Here is a 21,079-nt window from a genome sequence, read left to right on the forward strand (position 1 = left end):
TATGTTCTTTTCCCATAATCGGATACGCTGGGAATGAGTTGATGGCAATCTCGGCAACATCGTACGAATGTACTTTTTCTTTTCTTTTCGTTCACTTAATAATACACCATTCACTCCCCTCAATTCAGTTGTCTTCGTGCTAATGACTTGGAACTTTAATGATATGTTTTATAAGTAGGGCTCGGGTCGGCTCGACTATAAGCCCCTGAATACCTACCTAAGTACCTCACATGATTGCTCTATCTTATGCGGACATGTGCCGTCACCACATACGATCGAGCTACATAGGTCTTATACCGTACGAACGACCTCGTAACATAGTAGCAACGGCTCTAGATCAAGATTCGCACTCGAAAAAAAACAGACGAAGATATCACGATTCTTGGAATTCTGGGCGCTTTATGTACTTCTTTCTTTCTTTCTTTCTTCTCTACTCTACTCCGTTGAACCAAGTGCTATATGTACACTAACGATGCCATATTCATGTCTGCGCCCAGCAACAAAGGAAAAAACATTCAACCCAGGCCTCTCGAGAAATATATTCCCTCCCGGCCGTGTTAGCAGTGTCTTGACTCGAGACCCCCGCCCATTCGAAGCTCCGCGTTTCATCTATTTCGTTACGCCTCACACACACAGCATTACCCTTACGAGCCGTATGCCACTTGGCCCATCGGCTTGTCTTCGGTTATGCCGGGGGCCATTAAGTTGTTATCCGGGTTGCCCGTCGCCTTTGCGACTGAACACCTTGCCATCGTCGGTGAACTGCGCTGCGTGTTAGCGAATAACCGGAAATAGTAACGTAAAGGGGTGTGTATGTGCTTACCTTCTGGAGATGACGTCTGTGAAATAGAAATCTTCGATAACCTTCTTCAACGGCTCGTTCGTGGTCTTGGCGCCCTTATTCTGGTCTACTAGTTGCACCTTGCTCAACGACTTCATCGAAGTGGGCTCGACGATGTCGTACGAAGCTAGCGCAGGGCTGATCTCGACCATCCTCTCTCTTAACTGGGCAACATCGTCATACGGTAGAGGTGCTCCGAGGAACTCGCTGACTGCTCGAATGATCTTCCAATCTGTTCGGGCGGCACCAGGTAACGATGTAGCGGCACGCGTCATTTGAGCGCGACCCTCTGTGTTGACATATGTACCGGCCTTCTCCGTGTAAGCAGCACCAGGTAGAACGATGTCGGCGATCTGGGCACCTCTGTCACCGTGGTGGCCCTGGTAGACGACGAAAGCGTCCTTGGGGATATCAGCATCGGCAAATTCATCGGCGCCAAGCAGCCAGATGAACTTGGGCTTGGTCTGAGCGACTTCGGGAGAAGGCGTTGTAAACCCGACCTCGAAAGCACCTGCTCTTGAAGCGGCTCTTTGTAGAATGTTGAATCCGTTGTGCTCTTCAGTCAAGAAGTTCGCAGCATTCTTCTCTACGAAGGAACCGATAAGCTCGTAGAAAGCCTTGGCGTCGGGGTGATCTGTTACACCAGAGCCAACGACGATCATTGGCTTCTTGGCTGACTGAAGCTTCTTGCCGAAAGAACCAGAAAGAGCCTTCTTCAACGCCGCGAGGTCTGTGCCGAGGTGTTCAAACTCGAATGTTGATTCGAATGATTCGCCTACAACGCCGATCTCTAGGTCTGATCTTAGCCATTGTTTTCGGATACGAGCGTTTAGACCAGCGGCCTCATGTCTTGGGTTGGTGCCGACGAGTAACAAGGCGTCAACGTCTTCAACAGCAAGAATCTTAGAATTGAAGAGATAGTTTGATCGGACATCAATACCGTGGGCAAGAGGCTGGCTTCCCAAGGGTGTGTCGATGGCCAAGTTATCAGATCCGAGCTTATTGGCTAGGTCCTTCATAGCAACTAGAGACTCAACCTCGGTTAATTCACCAGCGATGGCCTTGAACTCATTGCCTGCAGGCATGAGCTGTTGGTAGGCGGCAGCAATTTCTGTCAACGCCTGCTCCCACGGTGCTGGCTCGAATTTGCCTTCTCGTCGTACTAGCGGCATAGTCAATCGCTGAGTTTTTAAGCCATCGCAAGCGAATCGAGTCTTGTCATTGATCCATTCTTCGTTAACGTCGTCGTTTAACCGGGGAATAACTCGCATAACTTCCAGGCCACGCGAGTCGACACGGATAGCAGAGCCTAGACCATCGAGCACATCAATTGATTCGGTCTTCTTCAGTTCCCAAGGACGAGCTCGGAAGGCGTAGGGCTTTGATGTGAGGGCTCCGACGGGGCAAAGGTCGATGACATTACCCGACATCTCGGAGTCTAGGTTCTTTTCTAAGTATGTACCAATCTGGATATCGTTTCCTCGTCCGAACGAACCCATCTCAGGGGCACCGGCTATATCGTTTGCGAATCGAATACATCTTGTGCAGTGGATACATCGGTTCATCGACGTCTTGATTAAGGGTCCAATATTTTTATCCTCCACCGCTCGCTTGCCGCCGATCTCGTGAAACCTGCCCCTATCGGCACCGTATCGCATGGATTGATCTTGAAGATCACATTCGCCACCCTGATCACAGATAGGGCAATCCAGCGGGTGGTTCGCTAGGAGGAATTCCATCACTCCCTCTCGGGCTTTGTGTGTAAGTGGCGAATTTGTCTTCACCACCATGCCTGGTTGTACTGGCCATGCGCAAGAGGCAACGGGTTTCGGCGCTCGTTCGACTTCGACTAGACACATACGGCAGTTTCCGGCTATCATCAACTTCCTATCCCAGCTTGTTAGCAATCGGAGTCGTTGCGGGGTGAATTATACGGGACCGGTCGTACTCATGATAACAATATCTGTACACTGTTAGCAATGGTTTCTTCTTTCAATACCTTCAATATCTCAAATGTTCGGTAAACTAACCTAGGGACGGTACTGCCGGCCTTTTCACAGGCTTGAATTAAAGCTGAGCCGGCTGCGGGCTTAATTAGTAAAGGCGTTCGGGTACCCAGCAACGTCCGGTAATAGGTTTATACCTTCGATAGACACCTTCTTTCCATCTATATAGACATTAGCAACCACCTTAGAGAACCTGATTGCGGGTATAGAACGATATGCTCACCAATTGTAAGCTCCACCTCTGCCGGCCGTTGGGGCGTCGCAGAAAAAGCTCTGGAGGATCTGGCGGCTTGTCGGCCAGTCCGCCAAGCCGAACGAGCCAGAGATTGTCGAAGCATCGTGTCGTCTCGACGGAATTAGGTGAATACGGAAGAGGAGAAGAGTAGGACTCAGGTCGGAGGGCGGGGGTGGTCAATTGGGAAGTCCGTTCAAAAACGTTGACGTCTTCCTTGTGAGGTGCTTGGTCGGGAATAATTGGGTGTTCTCCAAGTGGCGCTAGTGCGATTAATCGCGATTATTTCAGCCCCTCTCTGATTGGCTATAGCTACGGATATTCCGACCCGATTTTTAAGGCATGAACTGAGGTCACACAAAAGTATACGTATTTCTTAGTAATGGCCTCAATCTGCTCAATTTCAAGGTTGTTACTACTGCGTAACTTAGCACGGCGCTTTGACCAGCAGAGGAGTGGATCCCGTGCTGTCTGGTATCGGTTAATTTGAAATTTCTGAACCCCGACTCTTCTCTTTTTTCTTTCCCTTTTCATATCAACAAATTGTACATGGGCATACTTTATCGTAGGTGAGCTTGAACGGGCTTCTAGGCTTCCTAGATGCTCGTTATAGTCGAGTCTTCCTCTATCTTATGCTCTAGAGCAAATAATTGACGCCGATTTGGAAGTACGTGAGAGTTTCTGAATCTCAAGGATCGCTACCTCTTACCGCCGGTCGTTACATACCTATATAAATGTTAGACTTACCCGAGGAGATATTAATATTACTCGTTGATATTTCTGTTATATTATCTCGTTACCTTGTCGCTTCTCTTGATATTTTTGACGATATTAGGTGATAATCATTGACAATAGTAGGTATGGAGCTAAGACCTGTTCGCTGAACATCCTGTCCGATTTCGAAGTATCCATGGAAGCCATGTGCGAGAAACGGCCATAGCGCCCCAGGATAATAATAAAAAAATTTCTATGTTTTCTTCAAGCATTGCGTCGCGTGATGATCATCCTCTATACTTAGTAATATCACATTCCCTCGTTTTGCGATCAATTCCTCACGAATTCAGCTCTCAAATTATTATTCCCAGATTGCCTCCGTCGACATCTTGGGTGGAAGTAATCTTCTTTTGTTGGACTCAATGGATGACGACAATGCTCAATATAGTGGACCCGGGGCTAGTCCTAGTTGCCGGCGCGTTAACCTTTCTCGGCTTACCACTAAGGAACTGGTTTACTACGTCGCCACTTCTGTCGCCCGCTCTATCGCCGGCCTTCACGATGACTTGCCCGATAGATTCGAACACCTAGAGCAAGTCGTGCAAGGCGAATCCAATGACTGGAAGGAGATCTTGGAAGATATCGGGAAGAATCTCGAATCTTTGCAGCAAACCCTTGATGACTGTCAGGAGGGTCAGGAAGGCGAAGACGGGGTGAAGGCACTTGTCCGCTCAGTAGACGACCAGATTACTGAGGTACAAACTGGACAAGACCGTCTTTTTGAAGAAATGAACACATACGCGCGCAGCACCCAAGCCCTAGTTGATGGTATGAAAGACTCCATATTGGATATACTCAACGCTCAAACGAAATCTTTACACGCTGAAGTCCGGGCATTACGTGAAACTAGCGGCCAAACGGCTCGGTTCCCTCAATTCAGGAAACTGCCAGCTGAAATTCGATTCATGATTTGGGATTTGGCACTCCCACGACGCATGGTATGCGTCGAAGAATATTCTAGCAACACCGGTTATTTTGGGGGTGTTGGATACCGATTTACGTCGAAATCACTGCCACCTTCGGTCGCCCAGGTCTGCCGAGAGTCTCGGGCTGTGGCGTGCCAAGACGGTGGGCTCGTGTCGATAAGAATTGGGAACTCGCTCCCCTCGAAAAAATGGGCGTGGTTCGATCCACGCCGAGATAGTCTCTTTCTGGAGACTTGCTTAGATCAATTCTATGGCATAGAAATGATAAAGGAACTTACCAGCCGCGCTCAGCATGTCACCATAGAATGTGGACCACCCGCATGTGGTGAATGCGGCTACTTTGATTGCTTGTTCAGCCCGTATTACTTCCCACAGTTGAAGGCTGTCGATACTGTGGAGGAAGCGTACACCCATCCCGAACGTAATGACCCGGTTCTGGAGGCTCGATTATTTGGACATGACAGTGACCAGCCTATTTCTATCGACAAGGAAGACCAATCTGCTAAAGATGCTCTGATAAGAAAGTTGAGGACAAACCACTCATCTGAGGATGTTGACAAGCTTCAAAGATTCTTAGAGGCCAAAACAGACGAATGTAGTCAGATACACGATGGCATTCATGACCGCGGTCAATGTTGGTGCAGTCGCGAGAAAGCATTGCACGATAAATGGTTTATCACCCAATACAACTGGGACGTCTTGGGCGGCGAGGATAAAGAAGGCAGGCCGGTAAGAATCAATGGAAAGGAATGGCCCGGGCTAACTTCCCAATGGCTTGTCGAGATGAAGCAGAGGAAGCCTGCTATCCGGCGTGTGGCTTTACTTCGCCTGGATTCTTACCATCTGATGGAGAGACGGTGAAAGGCAATATCTAGCTAGATGTATGTTTCTTGGTTTCTTACTGCGGCCGTGTTTTGTGTTAGTTCGAATTTGGGGGGTTGTTAGCCGGGTGCACCTCACGGAGAATAGGGGTTATTATCGATACGTTGTGGAGTGAGATTTATGAATACCTTGGGAGCCTTCACGGTCTCACAGGAAGCCGGGTCATAGTACTAGGCTTCTTCGGATTGGGACTCGACTGACTTTAATTTCGATTCATCTGGCATCCTATATACGAGTTCAACAAATTCAAGTTTTAATATGCAGGACGATACCCGATTTATAGCATTGTATGTAACTTAAAAATGCTGGACTTTGGACAAGCAGTATTTAGCAGCACTCATGACATGTTTGATGACTTGGTAAACTCGGTAGTTCGAAACATGAAGTGTTTTTAAAATATGAATATCTAGAAGATTGTTCAACTACCTAGTCAGCAAGGAGACAGGTTAATTATCGGGCTCAGCTAAATTTGATCCCCGCCATTACCCCACATAGTCATAGTTCCGGGCACAAACTAACGCAAGCAGCTGATATAGAGCCCAATAAAAAGTCGTTGATCAATGAGGTGCGATATGTTCTCTCTGGTTTGGTGGTCTAGTGGTATGATTCTCGCTTAGGGAAAACCTATGCTGATATGCGAGAGGTCCCGGGTTCAATCCCCGGCCAAACCCTCATGTTTTTGCCATGTTCGTTAGTGCAATCGAATCCTTTTTGCACTTTTCTTACGTTGTATGTAAATTCCGTGGTGATTCTGGGCCTTCTTTTTCTTGGGTTGGAACGCCCGATCCAAACACTCATTTTTGCAACTTGAATTAATAAGCATTTTAGTGTTATACGAAACTTTATCTCTAATAAAATCGGATAACGAATGTACTATTTCAATGTTCAATTTCTTTTTTCTCTCCTTTCTTGTTTGGACCGACGCTAGATGAGAAACATTGAAATCACTATGAAATTTTAGCCCATGAGCAAAGGCCTACGGTTTTTCCAGGTCATGTAACAACCCTAAGCAGCAGCCAAGCTGAGCAGCTAAGTACCAGGCTGCTAGATTTTTTCATCGGCGGTAAGTACTACGTAGCAAGTACACAATATTACCGACAGGATTCATTTGATGTCTCATTTCGGCGCTGACCAATTCGCGCAGTTCGTGGAAGCTCAAGTGGAACCGCCCAGCCAATGCTTACCGGGGTCAGGGAGTCCTGAAATACATTGGACGTTTAATAAGGCAAAGACTCGCGCTGCATATCTGCATATTCCAGAATAAATTTTACGACTCCTCAAATCGAGGTTGATCGTTTGCCATTCAGGTTAAAGTGTTGGATAACTCTATTTATGAAGATTTAGATCGCGATGAGAAGAGATCTGCTGCTCCGTATACCTTAGGTAATATATCGAGGTTGAATCTAGGGCTTCATTGACTTCATAAACAAACCTACAGCACCTATGCGGCTACATACGAACCTAGTAAATAAAGCTGGCAGCCAAGCCTTTTACCGTCTCGTCTAGCTCCTGCGTCCAGGGGAGCTTAGCCGACGTTACACTCCGACACCCCTGAACGAGGTCTAGGCTAGGCTTTGTATGTCCTAACGCATCAGAGTCATGCCGCCGTTAGTCCTACACTACTAGGGGGGAGGCGTCTTACCTTCTTATAAAACCATCCGCCAGCCCTCGGGAACCTCATGATGGCGTTGATCCTTCTAGTTCGCGTGCGCGAGTCAAGTCGACGGTATCCAAACTCTTTCGCTACCGAACCCGCCCTAAGATCGATCTGATCTTCTCCAACTGATTACATTCATTTAACCACCACCACCACCAACATCAACAAAAACCCACCATGCTCACCAAAACCGCCTTCCTCGCGGCGGCCCTCAGCGCCACCGCCTCCGCGCAGATGCGAGCCCCGATCCTCGCGCGCGAAACCCGCACGCTCGTGACGGCCTCCGAGCCGGAATCCACGGAATCGACCTCCCCCGAGTGCGCGTCGCGCATCGAGTCCTGGACGGCGGCCTTCCCGACGCCGGCGCCCGCGCTCGAGGACGCGCTCGACAACGCCGACGACTCCGAGTCCGGCGTCGGCGCCGAGGGCATCGACGGCCTGTGCGGCTTCGCGTCCGACCTGCCCTCCAGCGCCAAAGCCGCCTTCACCAGCTACAACCTGGACATGTACTCGTACCTGTCGGCCCAGAGCTCGAACCTCCTCGCCATCGCGACGAGCTGCTCCGCCGACATGGGCGCCGATCCCTCGGTCATCACGAGCGAGCTGGATGAACTGCTCACTGTGTATTCGAGTTTTTCGGCCGGTGCTTGTGCGGACGTTGCGACGACGGGGCCGGCTAGTTCGTCTGCGACGCAGACGGGTACTACGAGCGCTGTTTCCAGCAGCGGATCTTCTGCTGCTGCGACTTCGACTTCGAGCAGCAGCGGGTCGTCGGCGTCCGGCTCGGCCAGCAGCTCGGGAACAGCGAGCGCGTCTTCGTCATCGACGGTGTCCCAGAATGCTGGACCCAGGGAGACTGGCATGTTCACCGCGGCTGCCCTTGCTATGGGTGTGCTCGGCGCTGCTGTCGTGCTGTAAAGGAGATTATAAAATAAAATAAATCGCGGTACAATAAGTAGAATGCAAGAGAACAATGTGTTGCGCTTCGTGAGGCTTCGGCCACGGTTCCTGTGATTTGATCTTTCCAACTACATTCATTCTACGTAAAGTAGGAATGCTTTTCTAATACATTGTGATTAAATGGTGTTCTTCACCCAAATTCTACCGCAGTAGTTGTAATAAATAAGGGGAGATGGGACATAAAAAACCGGCCGTGCCCCTTACAGATATTTGTCGGCAACGTGCCACGCAGGTAATAGCTCAATTACGATTGTGAATGCAACATGGAAACACTATTTCACTGCTATTTTCACCAAAATGCTAGATAAGTTTAAAGGAAAGTTGAACACCTGCTTTGGTGACTATGTCATATACGACACCAAATGTTGTAACGCATAATTATCCGAGCTATTGGATTCTTGAGTTGCTGACTCTCCACTGGGAAGCGAAGGAATCTAGATTATCTGACGTAGCATCCGTAAACTTAACCCCTTGGGGAAATATCATTGCTTATCAATTTAATAATGATTTGTGCCCTCTTCACGTCATCGCATGGTACGTCAACACCTATAGAAAAACTACCATAGCCACGATAGCGACCTACAATGATTAGTATCAATCAAAACGGGTATAGTTTACGGTGTAGGCCTGTTTCTTCTTGGAGTCTTGTAGAGGATCCCTTAATCCTGCACGGCTCGTTAGGGCCATCAGCTAGTTGACCATATACTTTTACGGGCGAAGGCAAATAAATAGGAATAGAGACCTCACACTTTTCTACAGAACAGACTTGATAGAGTCTATTTTATCGTAGACTTGTCTCTCGTTCTACGCTATGAACATGGGTCTTCTCAGATATTTGTTGCTTGCCTTCGCCGGTGTGACGCAATGCCTTGCTCAGAGCAACGGAACAAAGCCAAACATCGTCCTTATTTTCACAGATGATCAGGATCTTCGCCTTGGGTCTATAGACCATATGCCCATCCTACAGAAGGAACTAATCCAAAAAGGTACACAATTCACCAACCATTATGCGACCATTGCTCTGTGTTGCCCCAGCCGCGCCTCTCTCCTGAGAGGTCAGGCAGCGCATAATACGAACATAACAAACGTCGACTCACCCGGTGGTAACTATCAAAAGTTTATGGTATCGGGGGAGAGCGATGATTATCTTCCTCACTGGCTTGTCTCGGCTGGCTATAACGCGGAATGTAAGTAACTGGGGATTTATATAGGAAGTGATGTGGGCTAACTATGATAGACGTGGGTAAATTCATGAACGGATACACCAGAGCGAACTACCAGTATGCTCCGAAGGGATGGACGTACACTGACCTACTGGTACGTTGCATGATACTCCGATGGGTGCCACGTCCTAGCTAAATATATCAGGTTGACCCCTTTACCTACTTGTATAACAATGTTGTGATGTCCCAGAACGGAGAAACCCCTATTCATTATAAAGGCTTTCATCAGCTAGACGTAATACGGACCAAGGCGTGAGTACCATCTTTCCCTATCCTTCAGAGACATGTTGGCCTAACAAAGATTAGACTTGATCGGATTGACCAGTTATCTACCCAGAACAAGCCCTTTTATCTAACGATCGCTCCCTCGGCACCTCACGTTCAGGGGAAGTATCGGCTACCTAATCCCCAAGCGCGATACAAGGGAAGCGCGGCGGGCTTGCAAATGTCGAGGGGTGGTAATTGGAACGCAAGCGACGAAAGCCAGGCTCAGAAACCATCCTGGCTGAAAGAACTTGGATACCTAGACTCTATACTAGCCAACCGGATTGATAATCACTACCAAGCTCGAATTGAGATTCTGCAGGGGGTCGACGAGATCATTCAGGATGTCGTTGATCGTCTGGATAAACATGGTATCTTGGACAATACCTACATCATTTATACAAGTGATAACGGATACCATCTGGGCAACCACCGAGTCTCTGCTGGGAAGACACTCCCGTATCGCGAAGACACCAACATGCCACTCATCATCCGTGGACCGCAGATAAAAGCAAACGCGACATCCAACGCGCCAAGTGCCCATACTGACTTCGCTCCCACATTCCTGGAGATAGCCGGCGTCAATTCCGCAGACTTTCCGCCTTTCCTCGATGGACAGAGCCGCCTCAGCAACTGGCATAACCCCCAGACCGCGTTACCGACCTGTCCTCTGAACGGCACGCAAGAGGTCATCAACGTGGAATTCTGGGGCAGCGGGGAAATCGAGAATCTATTACAAGAGAAGCCGTCCAACATCGGAAACAATAGCTACAAGACACTGCGTATCGCCGGGGAAGAAAAGGGGTACCTGTATTCGAAGTGGTGCACAGGCGAGGAAGAGCTCTACGATACGACGGCGGACCCGTACGAACTTCAAAACTTGGCGAAAGACCCCGAAGACGAAACCACGAAACAGCTTCTAAACCGTCTCAACGCCCTCCTCCTAGCAACTAAGTCCTGTGCTGACGCGACGTGCCGCAACCCCTGGAAACTGCTGCAACCGGAGGAAGGGCGTCGCGGCACCATAGTCGACGACGATACCTCGCTGACCATCACATGTCTCGACCAAGCCATGGATCCGAAGTACGACTCCCACTTTAACGACACCTCCCTCTTCCCTCGCGTCGCTTTCCAAGAGTGCATGGAGTACCAGGACATCACTAACGAGGCGCCGTATCTGCCTCAGAACCCGGGGCTCGGGATGGCGTACCGCAAGCCTACCGATAATTACTATACCCCCAGCGTTAAGCTTTCTGCGCTGATCGTCGGTAACGCGAAGGACCAGGGTGGCCCGGAACAGAGGAACGTGACGCTGGCCCAGATCATGGCTCAATCTATGAAGCTGACTCAGGCTCAAATAGGCCAGGCCAGCTAGTGATGGCTAGCAGGTAGATTCCACGAGATTGTTCCGCCAAATTTGTACTCGGATAACCTGGTTAGAAGCAGTTTTGGTAGAATTGACTGTAGGAAAAAGCTGTGAAATTTATTCAATGGTTAATCGAACAAGCGCATGACTTACTGTTCTCCGACCTGCTGTCATTGAGTCTGTTGCTGACGTTATTGGGAATATCTTCAAACTTTGGTTGATTACATGATTTCCCTTGAAACAAGACCATATCCAGAAAAGAGTTTGTTGTTTACGGACAAATAGATTGCTGAAAATGAACAAGTTGAATCCTCTGAGAAGAATTCTGTGATCAACCTGATACCGAGTCCAAATAGTCCAGTTGCCGTCTCCTTAATTGTGCGTATCTAATTTTGTTCCTGTCTATACGCCCGTAACCGTATTGCTTTACCCTTTCTTCTTTTGTTTGTTTCTCAGAAGAGCCTTTATGTTTCTCCGCCCCGTCTTTATATTTCTCCGCCCCGCCTTTACGTGTTCTGCGTGTTATGCCCCTGGAAGAGATGTGTCGCTTAGATTTCTTAGTCATCCGATGCGAAATCTTTCCAGAATCTTTCTTGAGACTGTGGGGGGAAACTCGTCCCCCAAGATCAAATTTTCTCTGTTCGAATAGACCCTCTTCAAGATGGGTCATAGCGCGGCCATCCATGAGATTGTGGACATAAGCGGCGCAGACCACCACAAATTTATTCTCAACTGGTCGAAGGATAAGGGGTGCGTTGCAGCCGAAAATGAGACAGACCAAATCGTCCTTTTGTACGACTCCAGGGGGAGCGATCCCTATCTCACCACCTACAAAGTCCGCCGACTCTCTTAAGGGTGTTTGTCGTAGGGCGAACATGCATTGGCCATTGAGGTTGGATGCCATCAGCTTCAATCGAAACCGGCTTCCTGAAGAGTCAATCGGCTTTTTCATGTCATCGGGGGCAGTACTTCGCTCTAAAACATCTCTTAGGCTCTGAAAGGAGTCGTCTAGATCACTGCGCAGTAGCCCCAAGGAACATGTATGCTGGAATAGGTCAGCTGATAACACCTTGGGATGTAGAAAAGTCGTCATGTCCTTGTAGGCTTGTGATAACTGGCTACAAAGAGTAGAGTAGTCAGGCAGCCTAGCCTTCTCATCGCTCTCTGTTACATTGGCACCGAGCTTGACGAAAGGATCATTGAGATCTAAGACTGAGCCGAAGCAAAAGCCTGTCGCTGATAAGATGTGATCCTTTCCATCTGTCCAAAAGCTGTATTCTGGTGGTATAGTTCCAGTGGCCCCTTGATGATTGTATGAAACAGGCCGTTCGCACGTATCGGGACTTTTCTGTGTAGCCCAATTCGGCACCCAGGATGGTAGACCGGGCATTGCGGTGGTTTCTGCCAGGTTTGCGGAGCATAACACCTCAAAGCTAGAAGATGAGTCGATTATAGCTTGCACAATCCCAACATATACTTCTTGAACGGACTTATTGTAGTCAATTGTGGTTCCGGGATGAGTCGAATTCCTGAGATCTGAAAGTCCTAGTATAGCGTATACTTTGTCCCTGTCATCTGCACAGAAACGAGATCTATTGTGTCTCAGAAGGCTGAGTATCTTCGCCGGTCCGCGAATTCTAGCTGTCCGTTTCTCTCTGTCTTCCTCATCTGGATAGAGAAGACTGCGATAAATGGAAATAGGTATAAACCGATCGGCTTGGAAGTGAGCCCGGGATTTACGTTGTTCGTACCTTCCATCCATTAATCTTGCTATCTTTGGGGAGCTTATGAATTCTGTAACCAAGTCGATCTGCTTCTCGGTGATGGTATATGGTCCGGATTGTATGATCAGGTCCTTAGCCGAAGCGACTTCTTGTATGATCCATGTTCGCTGCCAATACTCCGGCTTCTCCTCTTCTCGTTCGCCTATGAGGAATTGAAGAGAATAAAGACAATCATTCAATGTCCACTTATGTTTTTCAAATTCGGGGTATGGTGTTTGGGGCCCATCACCCTCAAGGTATGCCTGGAAAGGGGCATGATCCTTTAACATCCTAATGTGTTCAAAGAGCAGTATAGCATGTCTGATTTCAAGGAATGTGTAAAACGGCGGATCATCAATTCTTAGCCATGAGATCACACGAGTTGCAGCTCGATAAATATCTCCCATCATAGCGACTTGCGTACTTCGTTCGTCAGGATCATTTTGGTTGATACAAATTGCGTCGATCCATAGATATCTAGCTTCAGAACTTTTTCTTAAGTACGTTAAAGCAGTTGCGAGATTCTGGGTGACTAGTATTTCGTTGTTATTAGCCTCGATGGGAAGGAGGGCCGAGCGATCACCCCAGGTATAGGACAGAGCTTCGAATTTGAGCGTTGGGTCAAAATTGACAGGCTCAATATGGCATCTCAGTGGACTCTCGAAACTCGCTGGTAAAAGAGAACAAAGCCGGATTTGAGTTCGTCCGTCAGTTGAACGTAAAGGAGTATAAAACGACATTTTATTAAAGACTGGTCGAAAAAAGTGAAGTGCGCTGTCGTGATAGAAGCAGGAGAATGAAGTGCTTTTGAGTTACAACGCGATGGGTGAGCGTGAAATAAGACCCCTGACATCTAGGGCTGTGCTGCTCTCGATCATCAGTCCTGGAGCCCAACGAGTGCCTTGCAATCCAGTCATAATTGACAGCGTTTGTGCCTATTTACTGAGCGAATTACATCCATCTTTTCATAATAAATTCTTTTCCCAGTGACTAAGTGTACCTGCTTGATTGGTACAACTCGGTAGCTGGGGGTTGGAGGGTAGAAACACTGCCGGTAGATTAGTCCCATTATATGAGAAGTCTCGACAATCCGGTGAAATAGAAGGTGTATGGTTCTAAACTGATTCTGCCTTGCGCCACTTGTACCAGGTAGATCAGTATCAGGAGGGGTACGATGTTGTATCGTTGAAATTCACTCTAGAGCTAAAAGCTCGAGACTTGTTCTTATATACCCCTCACGGTACGACTCGCACCTTCCTAGTAAGTAGACACCATCTCAGGCAATGTTTTAGATTATGGGGCGGTGCTCCCGGCTGATCAAAGTCGAGCTTTCCTGGGCGTCTAGGTGTATTCTACCCCTATTCCTTGGCGGCTGACCAGTGCTAATCAACAAGATATATGTTTTTTATATGATAGCAATATATACGATAACTCGGATATATATTCCGTATTACGACTAGTAAATTCCGCGATAATCAACTCAACGGCGCCAATACCGATCATTGCACAACAAACTGCTGCTTGTGAGACTTATGCAAGACGCTCGTATCCAAAACCTCGCCGGTCGAGGACCTGATGAAATCCACCTGCATATTCGTCGTGTCGAGGAAGCTGATCTTGGCATAACTAAAATCGTCCGCGTACGCGAACGAGTTGAACGACACATTGGAGCCAACCTCGCTGAGCCCCTCGATGTTGCCCGCGCCGCCGGCGACGATGTACATGGGCGCGGCCGGGTCGTCCATGCCGCGCGGGTCGACCGTATTATTGTAGGCCGGCTGGAACCGCTGCGAGTTGTGCACGTGGCCGAAGATGGCGAGGTCGACGCCGTACTTGTAGAACAGCGGCTCGAACGCGTCCTGGCACGGCGTGCAGCCGTCCCCGCCCGTCGTGTACCAGGGGCGGTGGCCGCCGACCACGAGCCACGGCGTCACCGTCCGGTCGACCGACGCGAGGTCCGCCTCCAGGAACTCCAGCTGCTGGTTCGCGGCGCCGAAAGGGCCGCTATTAAGATGCGCCGAGCCGCCGGGAGCGTCGGGCGCGTCGTCGAAGTCCGTCTCCGTGTTGATCATCGTGAAGTGCAGCATCCCGTACTCGAAGGAGTACCAGAAGGGCGGCTTGGCCAGCAGCTGCGCCTTGTTGGCGTTGACCTTGGCGGCCTGGACCCGCGACTGCGACGGGAAGGCCGTCGACATCGTCTCGCCGAAGCGCGTCATGAAGTCCGTGAAGTTCTTCTGGCCGGCCGGGCACAAGCCCGTCGTGAACGGGATCTCCTCGCACGCCGCCTCGTGGTTACCGGGGCTGGCCATGTACGCCTTGCGGCCGGAGATCGGCGAGAGCTGGTTGTAGAACTCCTCCAGGATGGCTTGGAAGGCGTCCTCGCCGTCGAGGAGGTTCTTTGGCTTGAGGTACCAGTCATCGGCATATGCGAAGTCGCCGGGATGCACGACGAACTCGTAGTCGTCGACGGTGTTGGCCAGAGCGCTGATGGTGGTGTGATTCAGCGACGGGTCGATGGTGGGGATTATGTCCCGCTTGGTCTGGTCCATTTGAATGGTGTACCCGTCGGCGCCGTAGACGCCCATGTCAATCACGGCGTTCATAGCAAAGGGGGTTGTGTCACCAGCCACCCGCGGACTAAGGAAGTGGTCAACGCTGGAATTCGTCGATACTATCTTGTAATAGTATGTGGTGGCTGGCGCCAAGTTTGTGAGAGTGACCGCATTGGAGTAAGTACGAGACGTTGAATAGGTGACCGAGTTATTCGAGCAAGCCTGCAGGTTGAGCGCATTGCTAGACGTGCCATATTGAACACATGGCATGTCTAGCTTCTCGTAGGTGTTCCAGCCGACGGAGATGGCTGTTGAAGAGGCATCATATTAGCGGGCTACAACGAGCACTACGATGACTAAGCACAGCCTATAGCGCCTCGAACTCACCATTGGGGCCGTTGACGGCAAGACGCTGCTGCACTGGAGTTGTCAAGTCAGTAGGTATCGCTGGATAACTGACCGCGGCAAAAGCAGAAGCAGCCAGGATCGGCAGAACCTTCACGGAGGCGAATAGGTGCGCCATCATACCTAGATTCCTGCAAGGGAATAAAGCGCCAAGTCCTGAGGCTCACATCCTTACCTAGCAATTGGAGATCTACCAAGATCCAAGGTATTTATAATGCACCCATTTTACGTGGCTGGCGAGTTAACGGGCCCACGTGCGATATCATATGCAAAAACGGGCTGTAGATGGTCTGTCAGTGTAGTTAAGGTAGTGGAGGGATCGCCAATCAGGGAAATTGTATTTTCAATGTCGCATGGAATGGTCTATTTCCGCTGAACTGGCGCGAACTCGTGGGCCGGACGATTGGACGATAAAGTATGGAAGGTTTGAAGCGGCAGCAGCCGGAGCTAAGGTTACCTACGACCGGGTTTCCCGGCATTATCGTGCCGCGGGGATTACTTGAAAGGGAAGGCGCTCCGCTTGGTGAGGCGACGCTACGAATTGTATTAGCTCGAGTATTGATATGGCTCGTTATGGCTTGCATTAGTTATGTGACGGATCCCATTTCGACAGTTGGAGAAATGCAAGACAATCTTCAGCGTGGTCAAAGATCGACATGAATCTATCCCGAAGTATGCAATTCGCCTTGACCAATACGTAAGCCTGTCTTAGCTCGGACCCTAGAATAGACGGTCTGATATAACCTCGGATTTATTAGATAATCACAAGCAATGAAAGAGGATATTCTAGCCACTTCATTACTTACCTAGGTGCGAAGTACGTGCCAAAGTTGATGTAGAAAGATAAGCCCCTTTGAACTAGGTTTCAGTGTTTCATTAGCTCTTTTTCTACGACCATCGTAGAATAATCTACACTCGGAACTTATCAGCTCAATATCTTAGTGTTATCAACATCAGTTAAGTTGGGCACTGTCGATACTGGTCTGCCGGGACAGTAGGACTATTCGTCGGGATTTAGGGGATGCTTGGCTTGACTTCTTCTATAAGGCAACATCAATTTCTAATAACTCTTTTGTACCTAAGATAAGAACAAAGTTGGGCACGCCATAATTGATCGGAAGTGGGAGATCGATCTTCACGTAACCCCTGCAGCTCTCCACATGAGGCTGCAAATGAGCGGTATGAAGCGGATAAATGTCTCGGAACACTACAGTGGCTTTCATGCTGCGCTGCAAGATACCTACTTATTTAATGCTGCCCCTCCCTGAACCGTTTGTAATTTGTTTGCTGGTTTTGGCAGTGTCCCCTGGCGAGATTGAGGACAGAGTCAAATCTTTGAGAAACATTTAACCTGTTTACAGCTTAATTCACAGGACATCCTCAACCTTTAAAGGGAGCTTTTCATCTTTGGCGAAGAAGTGTGTGGAATAGGAGCTCGAACAGGAAGAGCAGGCCAACACGATTAGTCCAAACACTCCCATCACGTCGTCATCCCCAAGATTTAATTGAAACTGATCTATTCTAACCCTTTAAAGAGAACAATTCATAATTATTCGAAGATAACATTAAACTGTGTCTTTATGGAGTTTAAGACTCAATGCCAAATTGCGAGAACGAAAAAGAGAAACAGCAAAAAAAGATTGATTTCGGCCGGTGAAGGAATCGAACCTCCCGATGTACCACACGAGGAAACAAGAGCAATAGCACCGGGATCTACAAGTGAATGCATCTCACCAAGCCGGCCTTGCTTTCCAAATTGGATTGAAATTCTTTTGTTGATTATGGCCTATACCTACCTCTCACCTAGCCGCTAGGTTTGCTGCGCATTGGCCATACACGGTAATACACAGTATTACCGATTGGATGATATCATAAGCTTTGAGAGTGGATCATGTTAAGAGAATACTGAAGGCACGAGCGTGCTCTTATGCTGTGGTGGCTAAGGATTTGGGTTGCGCTTTCAGGTCCTATAAGGTAGGAAACATGGAAACAACGAGGCTTGTTTCAATTATATCGATAAGGATGTCCTATGTCCTATCAGGGTACTATGGAGTAAGGGGTCATGACCTAAAAGTCTTGAGTTAACATGAAAATAGGGGGTTGAGAAGACATCGCCAGCTCATTGGTGTGGCGAGGTGATGGCAAACGAACCGCGAACAGATGGCCTGTGGAACCTGAAACATCCCGAATGTTCCGCTTCCCGTAGCCATCATGAAGAAGAGTTCTGAAGCTGGAATGTTTGATGGTAATCATATCACAAGCGCATAGGTCACAATGACTTACATCCAAACATTTGTTCATTGGCGCTGAGCGGAACCGATAATAGTCTCAACTGAGCTACGCGAATCTAGAATTTAACGAACGCAAGGTAAAATAGACCTCCAGCTCATTGAACTGGGCGGACGCGACGATAGTCTCAACTACGCTGTGAGAATCCAGGGGCATCCTGAGCAAAACCAAAATAAAACATATAATGACGGTCTCTACTGAGCTGCTAATACCATAACTAGGTATGTAAGTCCTGGTTCAAGACTAACATAATTTTTTATGTCTTCTAACAAAGTAATACTAGTTCCCTTAGGCCAATGGCTACGGTACCACCCTTTTTTTCGTCATAAGATGTGTCAGCAGTATTACTGTTGACAATCTAATAACTCTACTCTGCATATCGAAGATACTGGAGCCTGAGTTCCTCTTGGCTGAAAATACATAATCTTTCCGGGATAGGACGATGAGCATCTCCTGGGAGAACTGGCTCTTCACATCTGCGTGGCGTCGAACGACTACTTGAATGCTGCTCTTTCCAGACCTGTCTTGAGACGTCGTTTGCTAACAAGTCCTGTTTTCTCCTTGTTCCGCCTCGGGTCAACTGTCCTCACGAATCTCGACCTCAACATTGGCAATCTCGAAGTCTCGGATAACCTTGCGACATCCTAGGGCGATAGCAACGCCTTCTTCCCACTGCAGACTGTCCTTCTCTACTGTAACTAGCAGGACTGTGGGGAATTCATCAAAAGGGGTATCCTCGAAACCGATACGAATCGGGAAGAAAGAACACCAGTTACATCCATTCAATGCTTCGATAAGTGCAGGAGTCAGGTCCTGTGTCCACTTCGACGTGATTTCGGGCTGCTCGCTCTCAAGCACTGGAGCATATTGTTTGCGACGTTGAGTATTCGAAGCCCCTTCGTGTACCGGCCTTGACCAGCGGTTATGGCTCGTTCTGGCGACCAATCTCGGCTTCCCAGCAATACCAAAGTAGTACTCATCCCTCTCTTCATTATCTGGTTTGTAAGGCCCCGCTGTGTTGACGCCTTGCGCCTCATCGATGTTGGAGGCCATAGTAACTCGCTGGGATGTTTGAGGACAATGGATTCGTTTGGTTCGGCGTTGTTAGATCAAAGCAGCTCAGAGGATGCTTCAACCATTGATGAGTAAAGAGTGCGGGATACGGCCATTTTATACTTACTAATGGAGAGAGTGACTTCTATAAGTTTTACCGCAAATAAGCATTAAACCATAACCTAATCGACGAACTTGGAATGGAAAGGGGTATTATCTTTTTAAAGCTTAAGTAGGTATATCTAGATAAGTTCATACTTCGTGCCTCCAAAAATAGGGGCCATGCACCCAGGCATCGCTTTCTCAATAGCGACCTTAAACCTCCACCCTGTGCAATGTCCCGGCATCAGCACCTTGGGTTCAAGCGCCTTCAAATCCTCTAACGACTTCTGCAGCTTCTCCGGCGTGCCGTCCGCCAAATGGTACCCGCCCACAACAGTGTACAAGGGAACGCCACCCCCTAATTCCATCGCGTGCCGCGAAACATTGACCACGCCGGCATGGCTGCAACCCGTAAACACGACAAGCCCCCTACCCTTCAAATTGCACATCACGAGCCTCTCATCCATAATCAACTCATCCGTCTCCCACTCTCCCCGCGCATTGAACCTCACTCCCCCCCTAATCCCACCCTCGTACGCCGTGCGCCTCGGAATCTCCCCAGAGACGAGGAACATATCGTCGAGCATGGTATGCGTCTCACTACTCCTAAACACCTCCGCGCCCGCGCCCTCGATCTCAGCGAACTCCGGATCAGGCTCCAGCGAAACGACCTCCCGGACCTTGATCCCCCTAAGGATGGGGCGTTCGGGATGTAGATCCACGATCACCTTCCCCTTCCCTTTCCCCGCCTTAGCCTTAGCCCCCTCAATCATCCTAACCGCGCTCAGCATACCCCCCGAATGATCGCGATGCCAATGCGACAGCACAATCCTCTCGATCTGCCCCGGATCCAAACCCAACCTCGCCACGTTGCGCTCCCAGACCGCCTCCTCCGGCCCCGCGTCGAAGAGCAGCGTATGCGTTTTCGCGCCTCTGGTCGCCGTGATCAGGAGCGAGAGGCCGTGGGCGCCGCAGCACAGCTTGTCCATGCGCAGCTGCTGCTTTGCGCCACCGGGCTGCGCGCCGGCTGCGAGGGGCGTCAGGGGAGCGCCGAGGAAGGATTGCGCGTGTTTTATGGCTGGGTGCGGCGACGGCGAGATTTGGTCGATTTCGTCGTTGACGATGACGTGGATGGTTAGGGTGTCTACTTCGGTGAGTTGGGGGGTCATGGTGGTGTGGTGTGGTGTGGTGTGGCGTGGATGTGTAGGTATGTATTATACGCGAACTAGGTACCTAGGTTGTCTATAATGTGTGTATATGTTGTTGAGCAAGTTGATGATACTATGCACTGCTGTCGAATAGGCTTGATATATATATATCAGTTAACGGCTTATGTGAGTATCGTATAAACACCTACATGTCCAGACGTAGAACCGAGCCTTGGATGCGGGTCGGGCGTTTCCGTAGTGCTTAGACGTGGCTCTTACGTGGTTCTACTCAGGTTTCGTCGGATCCATAGGTGCTTTCCCCAGTTTTTGAATGCCGGTGATGCTTCAACTAATCGGCGATTACTATGATCCATGGTTGCGGTTCCTTCGGCCTTTAAGGGTCTTTGACGGCATTTTTGCCGTACTAAGATTGCAGGGCTACTGTGTAGTCGTGACTCATGAATGTATTAGATGTCATCAATATAGACGGGACCTTTCTTATATCTCGGGCTATTTTCTATGGATTTTTGATATGGGTAATGCAAAAGAGAGGAGTGACTGTATTCAGCTACGTACGTACAATCATCACCACCCACGCGCCCGCAATGCCTAATTTTGCTACAGTCTAACCACGCC

At 49.1% G+C, this 21,079-nt stretch overlaps 8 protein-coding genes and 1 non-coding gene across 9 annotated transcripts; 4 read left to right on the forward strand and 5 right to left on the reverse strand.

The window, feature by feature from the left end:
* Positions 1 to 325: 325 nt before the first annotated feature.
* Positions 326 to 3,342, reverse strand: F4807DRAFT_421837 (NADH-ubiquinone oxidoreductase 78 kDa subunit mitochondrial precursor). The gene is made up of 6 exons (XM_047997613.1): positions 3,071 to 3,342; positions 2,985 to 3,008; positions 2,872 to 2,923; positions 2,790 to 2,804; positions 824 to 2,728; positions 326 to 762 (listed from the first exon to the last, which is right to left on the reverse strand). The coding sequence occupies exons 1-6, from the start codon at positions 3,183 to 3,185 to the stop codon at positions 645 to 647; spliced, it is 2,229 nt and encodes a 742-aa protein (XP_047855068.1). The 5' UTR covers positions 3,186 to 3,342; the 3' UTR covers positions 326 to 644.
* A 276-nt stretch (positions 3,343 to 3,618) lies between these two features.
* Positions 3,619 to 6,074, forward strand: F4807DRAFT_421838 (uncharacterized protein). The gene has a single exon (XM_047997614.1). It carries the CDS (start codon positions 4,216 to 4,218, stop codon positions 5,638 to 5,640), a length of 1,425 nt encoding a protein of 474 aa, XP_047855069.1. The 5' UTR covers positions 3,619 to 4,215; the 3' UTR covers positions 5,641 to 6,074.
* Positions 6,075 to 6,244: 170 nt separating this feature from the next.
* F4807DRAFT_t62 lies at positions 6,245 to 6,332 on the forward strand. The gene has a single exon. It is a non-coding gene; the product is annotated as a tRNA-Pro (tRNA).
* Positions 6,333 to 7,258: 926 nt separating this feature from the next.
* On the forward strand, positions 7,259 to 8,351 carry F4807DRAFT_421842 (uncharacterized protein). The gene has a single exon (XM_047997615.1). The coding sequence runs from the start codon at positions 7,496 to 7,498 to the stop codon at positions 8,234 to 8,236; it is 741 nt and encodes a 246-aa protein (XP_047855070.1). The 5' UTR covers positions 7,259 to 7,495; the 3' UTR covers positions 8,237 to 8,351.
* A 744-nt stretch (positions 8,352 to 9,095) lies between these two features.
* On the forward strand, positions 9,096 to 11,140 carry F4807DRAFT_459393 (arylsulfatase; the record flags this gene model as incomplete). Its single annotated transcript, XM_048001354.1, has 4 exons — positions 9,096 to 9,465; positions 9,516 to 9,595; positions 9,647 to 9,753; positions 9,808 to 11,140. The coding sequence occupies 4 exons, from the start codon at positions 9,096 to 9,098 to the stop codon at positions 11,138 to 11,140; spliced, it is 1,890 nt and encodes a 629-aa protein (XP_047855071.1).
* F4807DRAFT_52031 (heterokaryon incompatibility protein-domain-containing protein) lies at positions 11,027 to 14,013 on the reverse strand. Its single transcript, XM_048003150.1, has 2 exons — positions 11,285 to 14,013; positions 11,027 to 11,187 (listed from the first exon to the last, which is right to left on the reverse strand). The coding sequence occupies exon 1, from the start codon at positions 13,632 to 13,634 to the stop codon at positions 11,463 to 11,465; it is 2,172 nt and encodes a 723-aa protein (XP_047855072.1). The 5' UTR covers positions 13,635 to 14,013; the 3' UTR covers positions 11,027 to 11,187; positions 11,285 to 11,462.
* A 380-nt stretch (positions 14,014 to 14,393) lies between these two features.
* On the reverse strand, positions 14,394 to 15,969 carry F4807DRAFT_459395 (putative acid phosphatase; the record flags this gene model as incomplete). Its single annotated transcript, XM_048001355.1, has 2 exons — positions 14,394 to 15,754; positions 15,834 to 15,969. The coding sequence occupies 2 exons, from the start codon at positions 15,967 to 15,969 to the stop codon at positions 14,394 to 14,396; spliced, it is 1,497 nt and encodes a 498-aa protein (XP_047855073.1).
* Positions 15,970 to 18,384: 2,415 nt separating this feature from the next.
* Positions 18,385 to 19,314, reverse strand: F4807DRAFT_51903 (uncharacterized protein). The gene has a single exon (XM_048003147.1). It carries the CDS (start codon positions 19,191 to 19,193, stop codon positions 18,717 to 18,719), a length of 477 nt encoding a protein of 158 aa, XP_047855074.1. The 5' UTR covers positions 19,194 to 19,314; the 3' UTR covers positions 18,385 to 18,716.
* Positions 19,315 to 20,597, reverse strand: F4807DRAFT_52009 (Metallo-hydrolase/oxidoreductase). Its single transcript, XM_048003149.1, has one exon. The coding sequence runs from the start codon at positions 20,462 to 20,464 to the stop codon at positions 19,436 to 19,438; it is 1,029 nt and encodes a 342-aa protein (XP_047855075.1). The 5' UTR covers positions 20,465 to 20,597; the 3' UTR covers positions 19,315 to 19,435.
* Between the last annotated feature and the right edge of the window lie 482 nt (positions 20,598 to 21,079).

The sequence above is a fragment of the Annulohypoxylon truncatum genome (genome assembly GCF_022578515.1).
Source record: "Annulohypoxylon truncatum strain CBS 140777 unplaced genomic scaffold F4807scaffold_12, whole genome shotgun sequence".
In the NCBI taxonomy this organism is placed as follows: domain Eukaryota; kingdom Fungi; phylum Ascomycota; class Sordariomycetes; order Xylariales; family Hypoxylaceae; genus Annulohypoxylon; species Annulohypoxylon truncatum.

Coding starts and splice junctions, on each gene's coding strand:
- F4807DRAFT_421837 (XM_047997613.1), bottom strand. CDS start 3,185: ATGCTTCGACAATCTCTGGCTCGTTCGGCTTGGCGGACTGGCCGACAA. Junction 3,009..3,070: donor AGAGGTGGAGCTTACAATTG/GTGAGCATATCG, acceptor ATGTCTATATAG/ATGGAAAGAAGGTGTCTATC. Junction 763..823: donor ACAGACGTCATCTCCAGAAG/GTAAGCACATAC, acceptor CACGCAGCGCAG/TTCACCGACGATGGCAAGGT.
- F4807DRAFT_421838 (XM_047997614.1), top strand. CDS start 4,216: ATGGATGACGACAATGCTCAATATAGTGGACCCGGGGCTAGTCCTAGT.
- F4807DRAFT_421842 (XM_047997615.1), top strand. CDS start 7,496: ATGCTCACCAAAACCGCCTTCCTCGCGGCGGCCCTCAGCGCCACCGCC.
- F4807DRAFT_52031 (XM_048003150.1), bottom strand. CDS start 13,634: ATGTCGTTTTATACTCCTTTACGTTCAACTGACGGACGAACTCAAATC.
- F4807DRAFT_51903 (XM_048003147.1), bottom strand. CDS start 19,193: ATGGCCTCCAACATCGATGAGGCGCAAGGCGTCAACACAGCGGGGCCT.
- F4807DRAFT_52009 (XM_048003149.1), bottom strand. CDS start 20,464: ATGACCCCCCAACTCACCGAAGTAGACACCCTAACCATCCACGTCATC.